The 22,460-nt window shown below is 36.1% G+C and overlaps 2 protein-coding genes across 2 annotated transcripts; both read left to right on the forward strand.

The window, feature by feature from the left end:
- The first annotated feature begins 3,983 nt into the window (after positions 1-3,983).
- On the forward strand, positions 3,984-6,229 carry LOC149029946 (transmembrane protein, putative (DUF677)). The gene is made up of 2 exons (XM_089152023.1): positions 3,984-4,069; positions 5,184-6,229. Exons 1-2 carry the CDS (start codon positions 4,018-4,020, stop codon positions 6,227-6,229), a joined length of 1,098 nt encoding a protein of 365 aa, XP_089008149.1. The 5' UTR covers positions 3,984-4,017.
- Positions 6,230-9,290: 3,061 nt separating this feature from the next.
- Positions 9,291-11,247, forward strand: LOC149029947 (BAHD acyltransferase DCR-like). The gene is made up of 2 exons (XM_089142273.1): positions 9,291-9,868; positions 10,070-11,247. The coding sequence occupies exons 1-2, from the start codon at positions 9,386-9,388 to the stop codon at positions 10,931-10,933; spliced, it is 1,347 nt and encodes a 448-aa protein (XP_088998399.1). The 5' UTR covers positions 9,291-9,385; the 3' UTR covers positions 10,934-11,247.
- Positions 11,248-22,460: the final 11,213 nt, after the last annotated feature.

Raw genomic sequence — 22,460 nt, forward strand, 5'->3', positions numbered from 1 at the left:
AAATAACAAATGTTCAGTTTTCTTTGGATCATCTGTGATAGAATTTTTCAAGGGTAATAGGAAGTACTAGACCTTTTCCATCAACAAAAGTTGAGATGGTAGACACAGAGGCGGGGAGCTCTAGCAGGAAATCTAGTGGCGACAGAGAAGAGGGAATCTTGTTGGAGATGACACATATACATCAAGAAACCTTGCCGGTGAATATCACAGTTGTTGTGAAATTTGGGGAGAGGAAGTGACATATTATGTATCAAATTGTCCCACAGAAAGGCTGCAAGAGAGAGCCACCATCACTATTGTGGTCGTTGGATCTGCTCAAATTCTAGTTTTAGTCATGGACTTGTCACTTTTCCATTTTTTTTGCCTTTTTCCCTTCCTTTTTACTGATGCAAACTATTGTGATTTACATAAATGCTCCAAATCTTCTCAACTCATCTTCGTCTCAAATCTTGTTTTGTTTTCTCTTTCAACTGAACAAGGGGTCACACTCGTAAGTGTACACAAATCACTAGTTATAATGATACGGTGATGGGTGTGAGGTGGCTAGTGATGGGTGATTATGATATGGTGTTTGTAGTGGAAAATGTGGTTGCCGGCAGGATCACGGAAGTGGGTCGCTGAAGTTGAGGACATTCGGCTACGATTTTCTAATTCACAAAAAACTTGGTCAAGTTTTTGGATTTCATATTGTAAATGTGGTTGCTACTGGATTCCTTTTTGTAAATTCCAAAACCTTTTTACCATCAAAGGGCATTTAGATAATTTTACACTTTAAATTTTAAATAAGTTATATGTGATAAGGGCATTTAGGTAATTCCATAATATATCTTAACAGTAAGGTTAACTGTAGGTACCTTGTAATTTAGATGTGAGTGCCATGTAATTTATGAGGTAATAGTTAGTGATCAAGAGTTTTGCCCCAAATATGGCGGGTGCAGTGTAATTTGCTCTTTTATTTTATTTATTTCATATATAGGGATCAATCAAACTCCAAAAGTAAAGAAGAAAAAAAAGGAGGGGTAGGTAGAGAAAAAAAAAGGGAAAAAAATCCACACCATTAGATCAATCTTGAAGAACTGTATGAACGAAGTCATAGTAAGGTTGAATGAAAACAATTCAAAATATATTAAGTGTTAAAGCATGGATGAAAAGCTCGGATTATTTTTTGACTGAATACATCCGATCGATAAGAAGAAAATTTTATTAAATTAAAAACACTTACACCCACAATTTTTAGTTGCATTACCGTATCCTATTAGTTCGAATCGATAGTGCTAACTTTTCAAACAAACCTTGGAGCATTTGGGATGGGAATTTGTTAAATATTACATATTTTGTTGTCTTAGCAACCTTGATTAACATATCTATATGTTGTAGAGACCATGTTCCAAAATTTAGTTTTGGTAACAGATTTGGCAACTCTTCTATATTGCACCAAATTTCCCGTATCCCAATCCCTGTGTTGCTGCCGATCCATCCCATATTGTATTCCCAAAAGAGCCGCTTCTAGGTTGTCCAGGATCTGCCCCCGGTTCCAAAATTGATGGACTCTATATGTCCACCGTGCATCCCAATGCTCCATCCCGCCATCCCTAGGGCTGGTTAAGTACTCCTGCACATATTAATACAATATTATTAGTTTTGGGATGATGTTGCACCAATTTAAGTGCTCATATGTTAGGTTTCCATTTGGGATTGGAGAAATATGAATTATAATTTCATTTTTCTGTAGTTTAAGATTTGCAATCCAGTGATTCAGGCTATTTAACACCTTCAAAGGGTTAGGATTTTTTTGTTGAAAAACTTTAAGGTTTCTTTCCTGCCAAATAAAATAACAAGAGATAATAAAGACTGAAAGAAACCATTTGGATTTGGATATATCTAAATGGGTTTCAAGGTTTTGACACCAACTTAGAATTGACAAGTCTGTCCAATTTTCAGTTCGTAAGCCCAGTGGTCCAGCAGCATGTATTCTTTTAGCCCATTCACATGATATAAAAACATGCCAACTTGTTTCGCTTGCTTCTTCGCAGAGAGCGCATTCAGATGAATAGTTAGACCACTGGGCTAGTTTTGATCTGATTGGTAGACCGTCGTGCAGTAATCGCCAGATAAACAGCTTGAAGGTTTAAACAATTCAACTTTTATTAAGTGTTAAAGCATGGATGAAAAGCTCGGGTTATTTTTTGATATCGATGGTTGATGGGACCATAGACTAGGCATGCTATTGAGCATTTGCCAAAAAATCCTCTGTTTCTGTCTATATTTTTTATTCTTAATTTAAGACTTTACTTTCGGTATTTTATTATTGTTTAATTTCTTTTTTCTTTTAATCTTTGATAAATAAAAAATGCCATGCATCTCTTTGGTTAAAAATTATTATTATTATTATTATTATTATTTTAGGATTTGTCATGTTCATTATCATGTTATTTTCGTTTTGCAATTTTATTTCATTAATTGTTACCCCCTTCCCTCTATCAGTGGACTATAAGTTGCGATAAAAATGTCCACCATCAAGTGCCCGTTAGACCTTAGTTGCACAGATTTGACTAGAAACAGAAGCCCATGAAGATGATGACAGGGACTTCATTCCCCTGTCTGCCTTTCTTATGCAAATCAAGGGAATAGGACTTGAAAAATCCAACGAAGCTGCATTTGAGATGCGAGGATCATGCTGCAGGCATAAGCAGATTCAAGGGCCATAATACTAACGACTGCTATGTTTCCTTAGACACACCCTTGACATTATGGATCTTGCTTCAACTCAGCACCTTTACCAAGGTAATCTGCACACCTATTACCAGACTTGTTCACATAACAAAACCAAATGGACTCAAAATGAGAACTCAAGCAAGCCTAAATGTCATCGGCTCAACTGCAATTAATCCAATCTAAACATTGGGATTGCCCAGTTAAGGCTAACCTATAACCATATGAATGGAGTCACTAATAGCGTCCAACACCAAAGCAGTTGCCGAGACAACAGATCTAGTAGCTAAAAAACCTCCATTATTCGGGTCCCAAAACAAGCAAGCTCGAGCTCCTTGAAGAGAGTCCTTCTCTAGTGCAGCATCTGTATGCACAAATAAGGTAATGATCATTATGAGTGGATGTAGATGTGTGATACCTTGTTGTGACAGAAACTTCTGAATTAACTGATTCACTCACTCTCGGCAAAAGCTTGAATTTCATCTAACAGTTTATAGAGAGCCGAAAGGGTGCCATGTAAGGAAGGAGTGATTCATTCCAGCAGGAAGTCATTCCTGTTCTTCCAAATTAATAAGCTCAAAGTACTCCAAATTGAAAGAAAGAAATTCATATTACTCGAAGCTATTTGAGTCATGAAGTAACCAGTCTTAATGGAGCCAGGTCATTCCCCCCCAGAGGGGCCACCAAAAAAAAAACCCCCCCCCCCCCCCCCCCCCACCCCCCCCCCCCCCCCCCCCCCCCCCCCCCAAAAACCCCCCCCCCCCCCCCCCCCCACCCCCCCCCCCCCCCCCCCCCCCAACAACTAAGAGCTAGTGTATCTTATCCCAGCAAAAACCCAAAGAATCAAAAAACCTTTTCTCAAGATGTATTTGTTATGTTATAAGCAAGAGGTATCCACACACACAAAACAAACAAACAAAAAAACTTTACTTACTAATGTGTGAAAGTTGTGTCTTTTCTTCTAAGCTTACAAAATTTTCAAGGAAAAGCTAACACTAGAGTATAGTACTTCTATGCTTCAAGTTACAACCACTCACTCCTAAATTGAAAAGGGAACATTTCATATTGTAAAAGGTGAAAGGATTTTGTTGAAGAACAATCAATATTGCTGACAACTTTTCTTCCACTCAAAGCTCTACACTTGAGGAAGGCATCAAATCAGTTTACTTTCACGTTTATATTCTTTTCTACATGTATGTATATCTATATAAACCAAAGCAAAACTAAGGGTGTTCTTTTTTATAGCCTATAATTTCTCTCTTTCTTTTTCTCTCTTAGGGACATTTGATCTCCGTAGGCAAAACCATGAGAATGAAGTTTAATTTCCATCGTGTGGGAAAGTTTCTCTCTCGAAGAGGTAAGTAACAACTCATGTGCAACTATTAGTTTCTCTTTCGATAAAGCTTCAAATGAGAGAGGAAAAAGAACGAGCATTCTTGAAAAGGATCCTATTTTCTCATATTGAATAATGAAATATTTGTTATGTTTGGAAGGCATGAAAAGAAAAGAAAATTAAACAGTTATTCAATACGTTTTTCTTCTATTCTACAAAATAGTTTTACTATTTGTATGTTCATTGAAATGAAATTTTTTTTACTTAGATAAGAAATTCTTCTTGATTTTATCCAACAAAATTACTTTCTGCACCATGATAGAAAATATATATTCTCTCTTTTTTCTAGCCTTGAAGCCTTCAAAACGTTACTTTTATCAGCAAATACATAAAATTTAAATATGATACATAACATGATGACAGAACTTCAAAACATTACTTTTGATTACCAGATACATAAAATTTAAATATGATACAAAATATGATGACAAAAATTATTGATTTTGTATCTCAGTATCTATCTCTTGACTCAAAATTACTTATTTCTCCTACCAAAGAAAAAGTTATTTATTTCAATTTATTTCTTCTTTTTCTTGACTTTCAAAAATAAAAATATAATAATATTATCATTCGTATTAGAGTTTTTACGCGTGGGTCCCTTTAGTGGACTATAAACTAATGTTGGATCCTCTTAATGCAATATATTACAGAGACTGATATTGTTAACCATTGTTAAGTATATTCAAATTTCAAACGTGAAGATACCAAAGTGTTTCTTAAGTTATTTAATACATTGTGCTTATATATATATATATATATATATATATATATATATATATCCAGAAAATATGAGAAAAAAATATAATAACCCAAATGTATTAAATAACATGAAGGGCATTTAGGTCCCTCTATGTTTGAAATTTAGATATATTTAATAGCGACTAATGGTGGTAGTCTTGTTAACATCCACACATAATATATTGTACTAAAAGAACCAAATATTAGTTTATGATCTACTAAGAAACTCCAAACATAAAAATCTTTTCATTTTATACATCTATTTTTCATTTTTTTTTAATTCAATTTCTTACTCTTTTCTTGTTCTTGCTTCCAAACATAACGACTCTCTTCATAACAGTGTCTGGCGTTCCTTGCACCACTCCTAACTTTGATATTGATGTTTGTGAGGAATATACCAATGCCTTCCGTACCGAATCTTACGTTGAATTTTGGACACGTGTTCTCAGCCTTCTAAACGGAGATGCTGCCACTGGTTACCCTGTGGAATCCTCCACTACGGCCACGCGCCTCCCATCCTATAGGCTCTTCGCCGAGCACCTACTAGAACCAGACCAGTCCACCATCACCCGGGTTCTAGCCTTGGCTCAACCCCAAAACCACACGAAAAACCACACTCTCCTTGTCGACTACTTTGCCAAAACTGCCGATGCCTCGTTCCTCTGTGGTCTCCTCTTGAAAGAGATCAATAAAACACGTGCGCAATATCATCCTCTCAAAACCACCATCAACTCCCTCGAAACCAACCAGTTCTTACCGGTTGTCTTAGACCACCTTACCGAGTTCTCTGAGTCTATCAACCCATTTGGTTCATCGGCTCTCTCGCTCTCTCACTTACGAGCGGTTCAAATGGGTTGCACTGGTCTACTCAAACGCCTTGAATCAAGCCGTGAGCAGGCCCGTTCAAGGCTCCGTCTTGTCAACCGGTTCAAACACGGTTCAGCCGTCTTTTTTGTTGCACTAACCGCTTCGGTGGTTGTAATTGTGACGACTCATGCTTTGGCAATGTTGGTTGCAGTTCCTGGTTTGATAACTGCTCCAATCAATCTCGTTTCAACGAAGAGATTAGTTGCGGTGTCGGCTCTATTGGATGCAGCTGCTAAGGGAACGTACATTTTGAATAGGGATTTGGATACCATAAGCAGGATCCTGACTCGATTACACAACGAGTTGGAACATCTCCGAACCATGGTTCGGTTCTGGATAGAGCGGAAGGAGGACCGGTTCCATCCGGTTGGAGAAGTGGCACGTGCGCTTAAGAAGAACAACTCAAGCTTTAGCCAACAGTTGGATGAGTTAGAAGAACACTTGTACTTGTGTTTCATGACCATCAATAGGGCTAGAGGCCTTGTAATCAACAAGGTTATGGAGAAGTTCAACTCTTAACTCCATTGGACTCACAAACAAGGTTTAAAGTATTCCACGATATTATATGATACTAGTCGATTCGTGTCCATATTTAACCAAATTGATATGATACATCTGGACACGTCCTTCTATTGAATGTCAGTAAGTAAAAATAGACAAGTACTAACCAGTAACAAGTAATCAGGAAAGTGAAGAACTTGGTGAAAATCAATTTTGAAAACTAAAGACTACGTCTAAGTCTTTAATGTTTGGTGCTGCAATAAATAGATTTTTATAAATGCTTGACACCGTCTGACTCATCTCCAACCTGACACGTGGAGAACTATGAATGCTGATGAGCAATAGTGGTCTGTAATGATAGGAACAATTGAAATCTTTTCCGTGTTTGGAAACTGAGGGAAATGTGAGGGACCAGAGAGGCAGAGACTCACCTACTTCATAGTGAAACCTGTTATTACCGTTGAAGCCTGGACCAAAGGGGTGGATCAGAATTCAATTTCTTTAGCTGTGCCATTAATTTATGTACTCATCAATTTATAAATGAGTCCAGATCTGCTATCCACTTGGAGGCGAGACGGGTGGAAAGGTGGGGACGTGTAGGCCGACAATGTTAATTCATCCATGAGGTACGACGAATTAGTTCTACTTTCCAAATGTTCTCTTAACGGTTTTGAACCATACAATAAAGAGTGACGTCCACCCGTAAATATTAAAAATAAATTTCTTTAATGAATTTCATGTGGGCCGCACTCCCTACTGTGTAATACAGTCGAACTCCCCATAAATGGGGGCATCCATCCAATGCTCAACTTGGATCGATCCTCATGCTTCTCCCTTGGGGGTAGCTGATTTGAATTTAATATTTACGGATAAAAGATGACCCACGAATAAGGGGTCATTATATTTTTCTAGCTGTATGTATATCCACCATACGGGATTCCCATTATTATAAGGTTTGGGAGGTCCAAATGAATGTAACATGCTCACTACTTTCAAAGGAGGGCTTATCTTCAAAGACTTAAAACCAGTGACATTAATCAAGTTGATCATGACACTGGAGTAGCATTTATTGCTGAAAGCTCACCCTTTGGTGATAATCACTAATATGAGAAAATTAATCTTGACATTAAAACCATATGATTGTTCTTGCACTCTTATATAAGAATATATAAAAGTAGAAAATTTGTCAAAAATGTAGTGGGTTAATGTACTTCAGTTTATTATTAATCTTGTGGACTCTAGGTTTGTAGCATTAGATGCTTTTGCTTAATAAAATTTTTCTTCTTACAAATTTTTTTTTAAATTATATATATATTCACAACACATAACCATTCATATATCACCTGCCCAACAATACCGTACAAGTTTTGTCGTGCCAACATTTTCCTTTCATAAATTATAGGTGTGTATATTTCATGTTAGAAGGGCCCACCTATGATGCCTTTCTTTAAATGTTTAACATGCAATACAAACTCTCTTTTCTTTTACAACTCTCAACTCTTGCTGACTCTCTAGCAGTATAATAACCTTTTTGTTAGGGTACATGGTGTCCTCACTTTAAGGAATGTGAACTCACATTTACACGTCTCTCTTTTCCATGTATATGATTACCATGAATCTTTTACAAATACAGATCCTCTCCACCTAGTCTACATTTTCATCGAAATAGGCACACTCACATGAGTGTGAGATCGACATTGTTTCAGTTTGACACAAACAAACCCTATAAGTGTTGTTTGGATAGGAGGATAAGCTGGGTGAAGAGGATCTAAACTCATGATAGATTATGGGTTTTGATGAGTCCAAAATCTGTTCAGCCCTTAGGTCACTGATGAATAACCTGCAAAACAAAGTCAAACGTAACCCGATTATGAGGGTCAGAAGGCCACCACCAAAGACTAAGTCAGTTAAGGAACTGATTATAAAGCTCTGACAGGTTGCAGAGCACAAATTTGAATACTAATATTGAGAATACGATTCAGTTACCTCTGAAGTGAGTAATTCACTCGTTTATATAGATTTTACCTTCAATTCTCGATCGTGAGATGGGTTCATGATCTTCTCAGGTGTCCGTCCGATCGTAGGGTTCTTCCTTATATATTCGGGGGCGTGATTACTCTCTAGCCTTGGCACGATTCCTCTCCGCCTCGATGATAGTTACTTCCTATAATCCAACTGCCTATCCCACAAGATTTGGGATGTCGTTAGTGGTTTATACCCATAATGCAGCGCCCTCTTATACGAACATGGGAATTAGGTTAAGACGGGTCCGATCATGGTCCAACCAGGACATGAAGCATGCATGAACCCAATATGATGATTCCGTATAATTTTTAACATCATTTTATTACTTAGATCCATATTTACTTAGAATTTTTAAGTCAAGAGTCTTACTAATATTACGATTGTAAGTGTGGTTAGGATTAGAATTTTATATTGTAAATAACATCCGAAGGAGACGATAGAAAATTCAAGCGATAAAGACTAACATGTTGACGACAAAAGACAACGCATGGATTAACTAGAGACGAAAGGTTGAGATATGTGGTGCTTATCATTCCATTCAATTATTATACCTATTAATTACATTCTCGTACAGGGTGGGATCAATTTAAAATTTGATTAAACTCAAGATTTTCCTTAAATTAGCTCATAAAAAGTGTCACGTGAATGGTACTATTATAAGAATTGAAACCAATCTGTGACACAGGCAACACTAGATAATAATATTTGTGAAAACCTACCAATAAGCGACCGAAGTGAAATGATATGGACTTTAAGCAACAACCATTTTATTCCTGGAAAAGCTCTGCCATTGCTGTTCAGTCTCTGAAAGTCAAATGGCTTTCGGATATTGATATTAGTGTAGAAATCAATTTGGACAGCACAACACACAATTTACCGAAAACTTTCTGTCTTCCGGATTTGAGGTTGGATTTCTCCAGAATTGATTCCTTTTCGAAATTTCTACAGAAAGTAAGAAAGGGTGGAGAAGCATTAATGGATCACAACTGCCTTCGTGAAACCATTAATGCAGCCATTAACCATTTCATATGCTGGGGTTACTCCTGTATAAGTAAATCTCGATCACCACTTCTTCTTCATTCATTCCCTGCAGACAATCTCAGGTTTCTCTGAATTTCTTTTCCAATCCATTTCTTTAGCTTCATAGCTATGGCAACTGAGAATGGGAAGAAGCAGGAGCAGGAAGGAGGAGAGAAAGGGAAGGTGGTGAAGGTGACGAACAAGAGTATGCTTATCCCACCCAAGGAGTTGAAAGGACGAGAATGTCCTTTGGTGACATTCGATCTTCCCTTTTTGACGTTCTTCTACAACCAGAAGCTGTTGGTGTACAAGAATCAGCATGGAATTGATGAAAAATGGGAGGAGATGGTTGAGAAGATGAAGGAATCTCTGCAGGAGATACTTGTAGATTTCTACCCTTTGGCCGGAAGACTAGGATTCGATGAGGAAGGTGTCTTGAGGATTGATTGCAACGCTGAAAATCTTGGGGTGGAGGTGGTGGAGGCGGTGGCTGCCGGCGTTGGAGTTGCAGAGCTTGGTGAAGATGAGTCTTCATCGTTGTTGCAGGAGGTCGTTCCCTACACCGGCGTTCTCAACTTGGAGGGCTTCCACCTCCCATTGTTGGCCGTTCAGGTAATATGATATTTACACTCTATATATCACAATTAAATCTAACCATTGAATTTATTGATTACATCTACACCGCTTATAATGGACGATCCAGATATAATTTTATCGTTAAGGCAAACAATTTGCACTGCTTCAGCCACCACCTTTCAAAACTTATTAATAAATTAAAAGAGCTGAAAACTGGTTCAATTACTTGTGGCGCAGTTCACCAAACTGAGAGACGGACTAGCAATTGGGTGCGCATTTAACCATGTCATCCTGGACGGTAATTCCACGTGGCACTTCATGAGCTCTTGGGCGGAGATCTGCCGTGGGTCCAGCTCAATCTCGGTCCCACCTTTCCACGACCGTACAAAAGCCAGGAATACCCGAGTGAAGCTAGAATTCCCGTCAACCGACAAAACCATCCGGCCCGAACCACCACAGACGCGAGAGAGGATATTCCGATTCTCCGGCTCAGCCATCGACAAGATCAAATCTAGCGTCAACTCATCTCGATCGGACGGCTCCAAGCCTTTCTCAACATTCCAATCTCTTGGGGTCCACATATGGCGGGCCATAACCCGGGCCCGCAACGTCAAACCGGAGGAGTACACGGTTTTCACCGTCTTCGCCGATTGTCGCAAGAGGGTAGATCCTCCAATGCCGGACAATTACTTCGGCAACCTAATTCAGGCGGTGTTTACGGTGACGGCAGGCGGCGCGTTGCTTAACAACCCTCCAAGTTTCGGCGCGTCAGTTGTGCAGAAGGCAATAGAGATGCACGATTCGAAAGCCATCGAGGGTAAGAACAAAGAGTGGGAGGCGGCGCCGGTGCTGTTTCAGTATAAGGACGCCGGACCAAATTGTGTGGCGGTGGGGAGCTCGCCTAGGTTTAAAGTTTTTGAAATCGATTTCGGGTGGGGAAAGGCGGAGACGGTGAGAAGTGGAAGGAACAACAAGTTTGATGGAATGGTGTATCTTTACCAGGGGAAGGATGGAGGAATGAGTATCGATGTGGAAATCAGTTTGGGGGCTCACGCGATGGAAAATCTAGAGAAAGACGACGACTTTCTCATGGAAAAGTAGGCCAGCGAGACTAAACTCGGCAACGTATATTGACTTTTATTGTTTGTGTTGTGATGCTGTTCTTAATTAGGGTGTCAACTTTTAAGGTTTTGTGTGGTTATTTCGTCTGAAGATCTTAATATTTGAGGTATTCAGATTAAATACATTATATTTGATGGGGTTTTTTTTCTTTTTTTTAAATGTCGCTTTGGATTTTATTATCATTCGAATGTATTTAAGTGAAAGTCAAACTTCTTGAATCTTTCCTCAGTGTGTAGCTAACAAGATCATTAGCCATATCATATCAATTAACTTTACGTGATAAACCCTTAATAAAATTTTTCTTTTGGATTTTTTTCTTCTAAAAGATAACATGTTCTATACAATTCTTATTAGAAGGTGACCTTATTTCTTACATTCACTTAGATCAGTTAGTGTGCATCACAATTAACACCCCCCCCTCATTTCATAGGTTTCAACTAATTAAGAGTCTATTGCTCAACCTTTTTCATTGTGTTGGTACTATTCTAATATAACATTTGAATGAATTTAAAAGTACTTCTCAGGTCATTTGGTGATTTCGTTGTTTACCCTTTGAATTTATTTCAATATTGAAACATTTTCACATACGTTGAGTGTCCATCACATGACCTTAGGATAAACTTTCATAGTTCATTCCTCCACTCACACTAGCGATTTTATTGGCCTCATTAGACATAATGTCCATTTCCATAAAGATATATGCTTTTAAGACATGTTTTCTTTTTCTATCAATCATACAATTTACCATCTATGTAAATACTTATTTTAATTTGAACATGAACATGATTATCATCATATATCAAATATTATTACCTTAGCCTTGTGGCTTTTAGATTTGGCAAGCTCATAAAACCATACGCTAAGTAGGGACTTATAAAAAAATTCATAATAATCACCTCCCAACATATGTTTACATGTTACCTCTTTGAGATTTTGAACTTTCTTGCAATAGGCATAATCTACTTGTTGAAATTTGGTGGAACAATTCAAAATTCAATTTCCACCAAGACACTATATGTCATATTTAATTCAAGATGGTGACCAAATGCATATGAAGCATATACTATTTTTTTTTCAAGTAAAATCAATTATTTTACTAAACTTGTCTCTTAAAAAGAAACTCAACATGTAAATGTAAATGTATTCTTATAATAAACATAAACACCCATAATTTGGGTTCATTATTTATAAAATTCAATGGTCATTACAATCACACACATACATACTAGTGATAGAGTCAGAATATGTATATCATACCATGTTACCAATAGCCACTTAGGCCTGACCAACTTCAGGTTTACTTGGAAAGTTAACAAACCATAACCTCATGTGCATTGTTGTACCACAAGGATTTGACGTACTCGTGTCTTGTTCTCATAATTCTTTATGTAGATTGCTACCTTCATCGCTTCCGATCTATATTTATTATACACTTGGCGAAACATACATATGCATTTTATTGCATGTGTTTGTTTTATTGTCATTTTATTATTCAAAACTTGCTTTGCCAGTTAGCAAGACATTTGCCGGTTCATGTTTTTCTTGATCCTCTTAAGTGTTGTTCATCAATCTTGTGATCCATCCGTAATTCTGACATATGAGTAGTAAAAGTTATTTAAGAGGAAAACAAAGTTAGCATATTGGTATGCTTGTTCTAATTCCCAAGTACTGGAATTTAATTAATGTGTTTCTAAAAAAAAAATAACAATAAATAAAATTTTAATTTGGTGAAATTTGGGGTAAGACAAGATTATATTTCCTTCCATGGTGCTGGTTTTATTGGATTACTACCATGTATATTCAATTTGTAATGAAAAATATGGGCTTGTCATTGTATTTCCCCAACCAAAGTTAGGAGAAAGGTAAACCTGGTTGATTGAGCAATGGAATGCTCTGAATTCCAAATGAAAGGATGGGCGGAACTATACTTCCTATTTATGCTTTAAGTATGTGATAGTTTTTCAATTGCCTCCAGTATACCAAGTTTATTATTAAAAAAATGATAAATTGAAAATCATTGTATTAAACTATAATTAAATACATAGAATACCAAAAGACAATAGCCACAAACATTTCGATTATCCATGCAAATGTTTGTATGACTATTTATTATCCTCAATCACGCATATGCATTTCTTACAAAAATAAATCATACATAATAAAAGTAGTTCTAAATCACAAAGAAAAATAAAATATAAATGAAGTACTCTTGGCGTGATTAGCACTTTTAATAAATCTTACAATTTAAAACATTTATTTGTGTTCACTTTATTTCACTTTTATTCTTCTAAACATTTATTTTATTTCACTTTTATTCATTACTTTACATTATAATTCGAAATTTTATTTTCCTTTATTGAACAACATTATAATATAAAAAAAAAAATATATATATATATATATATATATATATATATATATATATATATATATATATATATATATATATATATATATCAACACTAAAAAAGCAGGCCTACGGAAACTTGCGCCTTCTATCCAGAATTTCAATACCAAAATGTGACTATTGTTATTCGTAGTTATTTGCAAGGATAATTTGGACATGTAGCATGAATTATTATGAATTTATCCTAATTTTAATCCCAAATCTCTCCTAACATCTCAACTCTCCAAAGTCGTGCTCTATCCCTCTCCCTCCGAACTCTCTCGAACTCTCTCTAAATCACCACTATCTCTCAGACCCTCTCAACTCGGCCTTGCTTCATATCCCTCTCCCCTCGAACCGCCCGAATCCCTCCGATCGCTGAATCTATGTATTTGTTCACTCATTGCGGGAAGCCGAATGATGGTGAGAAGAAGGAAGATGGATCGATAATGGTTTTTGATTTCGATAGTGATGGTTCTTTGTCATGCATTGCTAAGGATATACCAAGAAAAAAAGCGGGGTCAAGTGTTCGCGATCTCTTTCGCGTGTTTGATGACGATGACAATGGTTGTTATTGATCTCGGAAGACGGAATGATCGATTTCTTAGGGTTTCCGGTTGGTTTTACGTAACGGAACTCCCCCCACTAATCAGCCGATCCTAAATCTCTCGCGACTCTCTCTCGAACCTCTCAATCCCCTCAACTCTCTCAAAGTCTCTCGGCTCTGATCTCTCGCCTGTCAGGCGGTTGCGTCGTGGAAGAACGGTCGACTTGAAGAAAGGTCATTACCCAATGTGTTGGAACCGGTGGTGCGCCGGGTATTGGGGCTATGCTCGAATATCTCGAGCGAGGTACACTGCTTGCCGATTCATCTACTTTGATGTTATTTGTACAATAGGGTTCTTGATTTATTGGTTTGTGAGGGAAGCGGTGTTGGTTTTGATGGTTTCGGTCCTATGGAGAAGGTGGAAAATACTACGAATTCCGACAATACAAGGCTAGTGAAGCCTACGATTCTACTTGGTTAGATTTATTACGATTTTTCGGGTTAGAGTTGGGAGACACAAATTAGCCATCGGAAATAGTGAAACTACGGAGGTTCAATAGAATAAAAAAATGATGAACATCAAAAACCAGGATGTATCTGGGCAGAGTCACGGGTAAGAAAGTCATAAAACCCAGAAACAGTGAACACCCGATATTGCTGAAAGTAAAAGAAAATAATAAAGAACCTCCCACCACCTAACACGATGTCCTGAATACACATAAACCAGGCTAGCATAGCAAAAGTAAGCAAAGACCAGGAACCTCAACCAGCAATCCAACATCAACGAGCATCGGGGGAGACAAGCAGCCCCACACCAAGACCGCCGAGAAGTTCAAAAAGCATCCCCAGAGATCTCAACCACACTCAACTAGGCAAAAGTGAACTCCAAATATTAAATTACAAACGTAAGGACAACATGACCTCCAGTAAAACCACCCCATCAACTCCGGCCCATTAAAGAAGGCGAAATGACATTAAAAGGAATCATAAGACAAGGAGCACCGCCCCCGTGTCCACAAAACCTGTGTTCTCATGTAACTAGGAGCTAAACAGAGGTCCACATGCATAACATAAAAGAATACAATGCCCCTCTAAACACAAACCCGAAACCAAAAATTGATATGACGAGAGTAAAGATCAAGACATTCAATCAATAATAGCTACCATAATGGTCCATGATAGACAATCCAAAAAACAACACCGAAAAAACACATATCCACAGAGACATAGTCAGACAATATAAATAAATATATGGAATAATACAAGTGGAGAAAATGAACTCGCAAGAAAGTGATAACCACCATTAAATCATTGTGTTTAAGTTAACATAGAAATGAAAACATATTAAAAATAAGACCATCCAAGCTGATAGCAGTGCAACATGGATAAGATGTCCGATAAATAATAAACACATAAGGAACAAAATCCAAAAGCCAACCTAAACAGCAACCACAGAGACAACATCGAACATACCAAACAAACAAAAAAGTAAAAAAAAAACAGAAAACAAAAGAAAAAAACAACCCCACAGAAACGAAAAAAAAAAAAGCAAAAAAAACAAAGGAAAAAACACAACAAAAAACAAAAACCAAAAACAAAAAAAACAACCAAAAAAAGAAAAAAAAACAAACAAAAAAAACACAACGAGAAACCAAAAAAAAACCATAAAGAACGTAAGGACAAAATAACACACAAAAGACCAAAAAAAATAAAAACATACCAGAAGAAGAAAAAAAAGTAGAGTAACCAACAAAAAAAAAAAAGAGAAAGAAAAAAACAAAACATCACAACAACATTAAAATATAAACCGTATTAAAAAAACAAAAGACTATTACAAAAAATATATATTAATAATAAAATATTTTAAGTTAATACATTCTAACACCCCCAAAAGTCATATATCCCACCTAAAACTTATTTATCAATTTTTCTAATATAAAATTTTTAACTGATATTTTTTTTATATGGCACGTGCATTTACGTGTTTATTTAGTGTGTATATATATATATATATATATATATTATATATATATATTTATTTATTTATTTATATTTATTTATTTATTTATTTTTATTTATTTTTTATTTTTTTGTTGAATTCGAACAACCTTATAAGCAGCAAAAGCCATTTTAAAAGTCTTTTTTCGTGTTGCCATCTTCCAAAATAGTGCCTTTTGCCCATATATTTTATGATGCTTATCACTAGTTACCTATAAGTATGACTTGGGATATGTTTACCTAGTTGAGAGTTGGCCTAACATAACTTTGACAATTTTTTTCGAATGTTTGAATTTTATAAATAAATTATTATAAGATGTATAGTAGTTTTGTACACAAACCTAAAAACTAATTTAATTATCATTTGTTTGTAGAAATTAATTACCATGCCATAGATATGGAATATATTACTCTCCTCCTCACGATATGATATTTTCTACAACCTCATACATGGTTGCACGTGGAAATTTATTAGTTATATAGAAAACACCCTATTGTACCCTTTAGAAAAGTTTTTTGGATAGTCTTACATGTTAATTAGGCATATATTTCAGGACTTATCTTCAAAGACTTAGAAACCAGTGACATTAATCATGGTTTTATTTATTTATTTTTTTTTTTTTTGGGTGGGGGGATGGGGGGTAGGAACATTAATCAAGTTGATCATTACACCGGATCGAGTAGCATTTACTATTGCACAAAGCTCACCCTTTGGTGATAATCACTAATACGAGAAGACTAATTAATCTTGACATTAAAACCATATGGTTGTTTATTGCACTCTAAATATAAGAATATATAAAAGTAATTATCCCTCAGCAGTTGTTGGTTGGGTTTCTCTTACAAAGTTATTCAAAGCTCTCTAATTTGCTTCCACCTATTAATTCAGTCGGTTTTAGATGGATTAGTAAAGTTTCTAATTTCAGGAAAAATTTCTAACAAAAGTTGCTCCAAGCTAAATCTGGCAACAATTTAGAGGGTTAATGTGGTGCATTTTATTATTAATCTTGTGGATTCTAGGTTTGTAACATTAAATGCTTTTGCTTAATAAAATTCTTCTTCTTACAAAATATAAATAATAATAACTAGTAATATCATGTATATATATATATGAGAAAAAAAACCAACTACAGAACCTTGGCTTCATTACCTAAATTCCCACTTCTTTGTTCATTAATTAAATATTTAAAAATCAAATAGTGTTAGTGGAACACTGGCACGTGAATACAACAAAATTGCATTAAATGCGTAGAAGATTTTGAAAAGAAAAAAATAACAAAGTTGAAAGACTAAAAGTCACTTTCCAATTGCGAATTTTGGGTTGTGTGTGGTGTGAACAATCACATTACTTCATCTTTTTCATGGTGGTTGTAGACTTGCAGGGATGAAGGCTGAAGTCATATGGGCGATGGTGGTTTCGAGTCTGCATCTTCAACCTCTGGTGATGAACCGATGGAATCAGTGAAGCTCAATAAGAAATCAGGACGGAAGAAACAGAGGTGTTTGAAGTGGTGGAGTTCATTAGACGAAGAGAAGATTACAAAGAAGGATAAGAGCCGAAGGCCGCAAGAGTGGTGGCATGAGGAGTTTTGCGGAAAACTTGCTAAGAAGAAGAAGAAGAAAAAAGGGCTTAAATCTAGAAGTGGTAGTAGTGTTAGAGAAAGTTGGTGGTTGAAAGCTAAGGATTCAGTATCGAAGAGGAAGAAGAACGGAATCCATGTTTTTAAAAAAGAATCGCCTATATTTTGCCTAATTGCCGGAAGATTGACGATTTTCCGGCGATATTTCGACGATACAGTGAAAGTTCATTTCGGTGGTGGATTTCATTTAGGTGTTTAGATGTAAACCAAAAGGATATTCAACTACAAATATAATACAAATACAAATACATAATACAAAAAGACAACAATCACCGGCTAATAGTCAAAAGGATGGAAGGATCATTGGCTATGTTATTTTTCTCATAATTTAAAAAGCATTAGTTGGGGTAGAATGAACAATCTTAGCCCAGTCAGCTAGTGTTGATCCTAGTTCGCCTTCGATCCATCCTGTTATCCTGAGACCAAACCATGCATGAGAGTGGGCCTCCTCGAAGGATGGTTAACCACCTCCAAAGATAAAGTTAGTCCAGATAATGGAAGCTAGGGTTTCTCTTCAGGAAGGGATCTTCTGGAGAATGAAGAAGAGAAATTCCTCCCATCCCTGGGAAGGATCAGAATTCTCTTACTTGTCTACACGTTCTTTGGAGATAAATAGCAAGCTTGCCCCCGTCATAGCGGAAGGTGGTCTTCTACCCTTGAATCGTAATCTTGATCAGTGGAGGGTGGAGATGGATTCGTTCATGAATCAGGAGTGGCAAGCTTGATGATTTGACTGTCCTAGCCATCGTGCTGTCTTGTCACTGAACGAGCTGTCAGTGTTGGTCATGACTACGTCCCACAGCAACTTGGGCAGAGGAGTAGTCAGCGTTAGGCTCGAGGAAAACTTTGAACCGATCAGAAGCTTCCATATCCGTTGCGGGATATGAGGTATCCTCCGTACACGCTAAGCACGGGAAAAGACATTTGAGAGATCCTTTATCTTCGCCAAGAAGTCTTCTATGAGTAGAAGTACCGTACTATGGCATATTCAGAATAATACCAATCCAACCCATTTCATGAATAAAATGTCACTAATTAACCAAACAACAAAACTACTTGTTACAAATAAGATCTTGTTGTTGCATTGAAACATATAAATGTTGACTAATACCCCCTGGGTTAATTTTCCCAAAGGGCAACCTCCTCAAGAAGTGCAATTTCCTAAGACCCGATGTGGACCTCTAGCCTTGGTCCAAGTGGCGACTTCTAGTTCATACAATTTTAGTTGATAACATGGGGTTACTCCTGTATAAGTAAGTCTCACCACTTCTTCTTCATTCATTCCCTACAGACAATCTCAGGTTTCTCTGAATCTCTTTTCCAATCCATTATTTTGCTTCATAGCTATGGCAACTGAGACTGGGAGGAGGCAGGAGGCAGGAGGAAGGAGGAGAGCAAGGGAACATGGTGAGTGTGACGAATGACAAGAGTCTCCTTATCGCACCCAAGGTGTTGAAAGGACGAGAATGTCCTTTGGTGACATTCGATCTTCCCTTTTTGACGCTCTTCTACAGCCAGAAGCTGTTGGGGGTGTACAAGATTCAGGATGGAACTGATAAAAAAATGGGAGGAGATGGTTAAGAAGATGAAGGAATCTCTGGAGGAGATACTTGTAGATTTCTACCCTTTGGCCGGAAGACTAGAATTGGATGAGGAAGGTGTCTTGAGGATTGGTTGCAACGCTAACAATCTTAGAGTGGAGGTGGAGGAGGCGGTGGCTGCCGGCGTTGGAGTTGCAGAGCTTGGTGAGGATGAGTCTTCATCGTTGTTGCAGGAGGTCGTTCCCTACACCAACGTTCTCAACCTGAAGAGCAGCGACCTCCCATTGTTGGCCGTTCAGGTTATATGATATTTACACTCTATATATCTATCACAATTGTCAATCGATTTTAGTATTTTAAGAGTTAATTAAGGCATTTTTTTATATTATTTTTATCAATATTCTCATTTTATCATCATTTGCATTTTTTATTTATTTATGTATTTATTCATTTTAATTATTCACGTTCCATCAAACAATTTACACTCTTCAGCCACCACCTTAAAAAACAGTATAAGGAACTAAAAATGAGGAACTTTGTACCATGCTATAACAAGTAACAACTAGTCCGAAAAGTGAGGAACTTCGTGGAAATCAATTTTGAAAACCAAAAATCACATATAAGTCTTGAATGTTTGCTGCTGCAATAAATAGATTTTCATAAATGCTTCCTGAATTTTGGCACCGTGACTCATCTCCAACTTGACACCTGGAGTATTATTATGAATGCTGATGAGCATTGAGCAATATATCATAAATCCTCAATGGAAGGATAGTGGAGTGGTTGAAAACTCACTTCTCAGTAATATCCCCATCCCCAATTTTCCTATATATAAAGTGCCTTTGTACCCAAAAAAATATTAATCTGTAATTTGGCCAAAGACTCACATACTTCATAGTGAAACCAGTTACTACCGTTGAAGCCTGGACCAAACGGGTGGACCAGAATTCAATTGCTTTAGCTATACCATTAATTTATGTACCCATCAATTTATAAATGAGTCCAGATCTGCTACCCACTTGGAGGCGAGACAAGTGAAAGGGTGGGGGAGGTGTGGTTCGGCAATGTTAAATCATCTATGAGGTACAAGTATGACTCTTCACATCTCAAAATGAATATGAATTATCTTTTTATATGAGAAAAATAATGTGTTTTTTTCACAGTTTTGTACTTTGCAATAGCGAGTCAAGACGACCTGTAAATATTAAAGGAATTTCAAAAATAAAGTTCATAATAAATCCCATGTGGGCTGTACTCCCTACTGTGTGATGCGACCGAACTCCCCATAAATGGGCGCATCCATCCAATGCTCAACTTGGATCGATTCTCCATGGTCCTCCCTTGGCGGTAGCTGATTCGAATTTAATATCTTCATATAAAAGATGACCCACCATACGAGATATTTTTCTAGCTGAATGTGTATACCCCACCTTACGAGATTCTCATTATTATAAGGTTTTGGAAGTCCAAATGTATGTAATCATTCAAGGGAGGGCTTATCTTCAAAGACTTAAAAACAAGTGACATTAATCAACGTAGGTTTTTTTTTTTTTTTTGGGGAGGGGGGGTTAAGAACATTAATCAAGTTAATCATTACACTGGAGTAGCATTTACTATTGCACAGAGCTCATCCTTTGGGGATAATCACTAATACGGGAAGACTAATCTTGACATTAAAACCATATGGTTGTTTATTACACTCTAAATATAAGAATATATAAAAGTAATTATCCTCAGCAGTTGTTGGTTGGGTTTCTCTTACAAAGTTATTCAAGGCTCTCTAATTTGCTTCCACCTATTAATTCTGTCAGTTTTAGATGGATTAGTAAAGTTTTTAATTTCAGGTAAATTTTCTAACAAAAGTTGCTCTAAGCTAAATCTGTCAACAAATTTAGTGAGTTAATGTGCTGCAGTTTATTATTAATCTTGTGGATTCTAGGTTTGTAACATTTGATGCTTTTGCTTAATAAAATTCTTCTTCTTACAAAATAAATAATATATATATATACCAAAGGAGTCAACGCAAGGGTAGCTGTCTAGTACTAGTAGCTCTCGAAGGGGATAGAAGGTTTAGTCGGAATAAGTGCTATCCTATTTTTGAACTAATGGCACATCAGGATTTGATAGCCACGCACAGAAGATGATGGCGAAGGGAAGGGAGGGAAGTCGAATAGCGAATATATAATGGATACAAATGTCATTTTTAATCATAATAATCTAATGGTTATCATTAAACCCCTAGTTTTAAGGAATAAAATGTTAAATTCTAATTAAAAACTAAGTTAGGATCCATGAATTTCTCCATATATTCTCTCTCATATTTTCATTCCAATTTATTTTCTCATGAATCTCCTCTTTTATTCCTATTGTTTTTTTCTCACACGTCTCACAAAATATTTGAGTACTTAGCAGACATTGGAATTTTCCGAAATCTTTTCCACACTTATCGGTATTCACTCTCTTTCTCAAATTATTCATCTCTCTCCCACTCATGATTTTTCTAGTATTATTTTCATAAAGCAATATTTTATTTTATTTAGTTGTTATTTCTTTCTCCTAAAATTTGACTCTACTAATACCAATTTGAATCTCATTAGAATTTAACCATTGATTTTATCAGATCTATTCATAGTCATTTATTTTTATTTTTTTTAATCCTTCAATTTTTTTCCTACAATTTCATTTCAATTAATGAAAGTTTTAATCTCGTTTAAAATTTCAGCTATCAATTTTATTATATTTAATCATAATCATTTTATTTTATTTTTGAATCCCTACACTTTCTCGTCAAGTTTCCTTTTATATTAATAGTAATTTTAATTTTAAGTTTTATTAGTTAGATGTTTAAATTTTTGTCATTAATATTATTATTTATAATCATAATCATAAATTTTTCTAATTAATTTATGATAAATTGAGTGTTTATTCCCTAGATTTTTTGGAATTTTAAAAATCCTTACATATTTGCCTAATTTTTCTCACTTTGCAGTGTGAAATACCACTATTTGGCCCCCTCCAAAAATTAAAAATAAAAATTTAAGATATAAATATGGATACAAATGTCATTCTGAATCATAATCTGATGGCTATCATTAAACCCCTAATTTTAAGGAATAAAATGTTAAATTCTAATTAAGAACTAAGTCACGATCATGAATTTCTCTGTATATTCTCACTCATATTTTCAATCTAATTTACTCTCTCATTAATCTCCTCTTTTATTCCTATTGTTTTTTTCTCACACGTTTCACAAAATATTGGAGTACTTAGTAGACATTAGAATTTTCCGAAATCTTCTCCACACTTATCAATATTCACTCTCTTTCTCAAATTATTCCTCTTTCTCTCTCACTCCCGATTTTTTCTAGTATTATTTTCATAAAACATAATTTTA

The sequence above is a fragment of the Hakea prostrata genome, chromosome 1, assembly GCF_041222555.1.
Source record: "Hakea prostrata isolate BN-2017 chromosome 1, UWA_Hpros_2, whole genome shotgun sequence".
Classification (NCBI taxonomy): Eukaryota; Viridiplantae; Streptophyta; class Magnoliopsida; order Proteales; family Proteaceae; genus Hakea; species Hakea prostrata.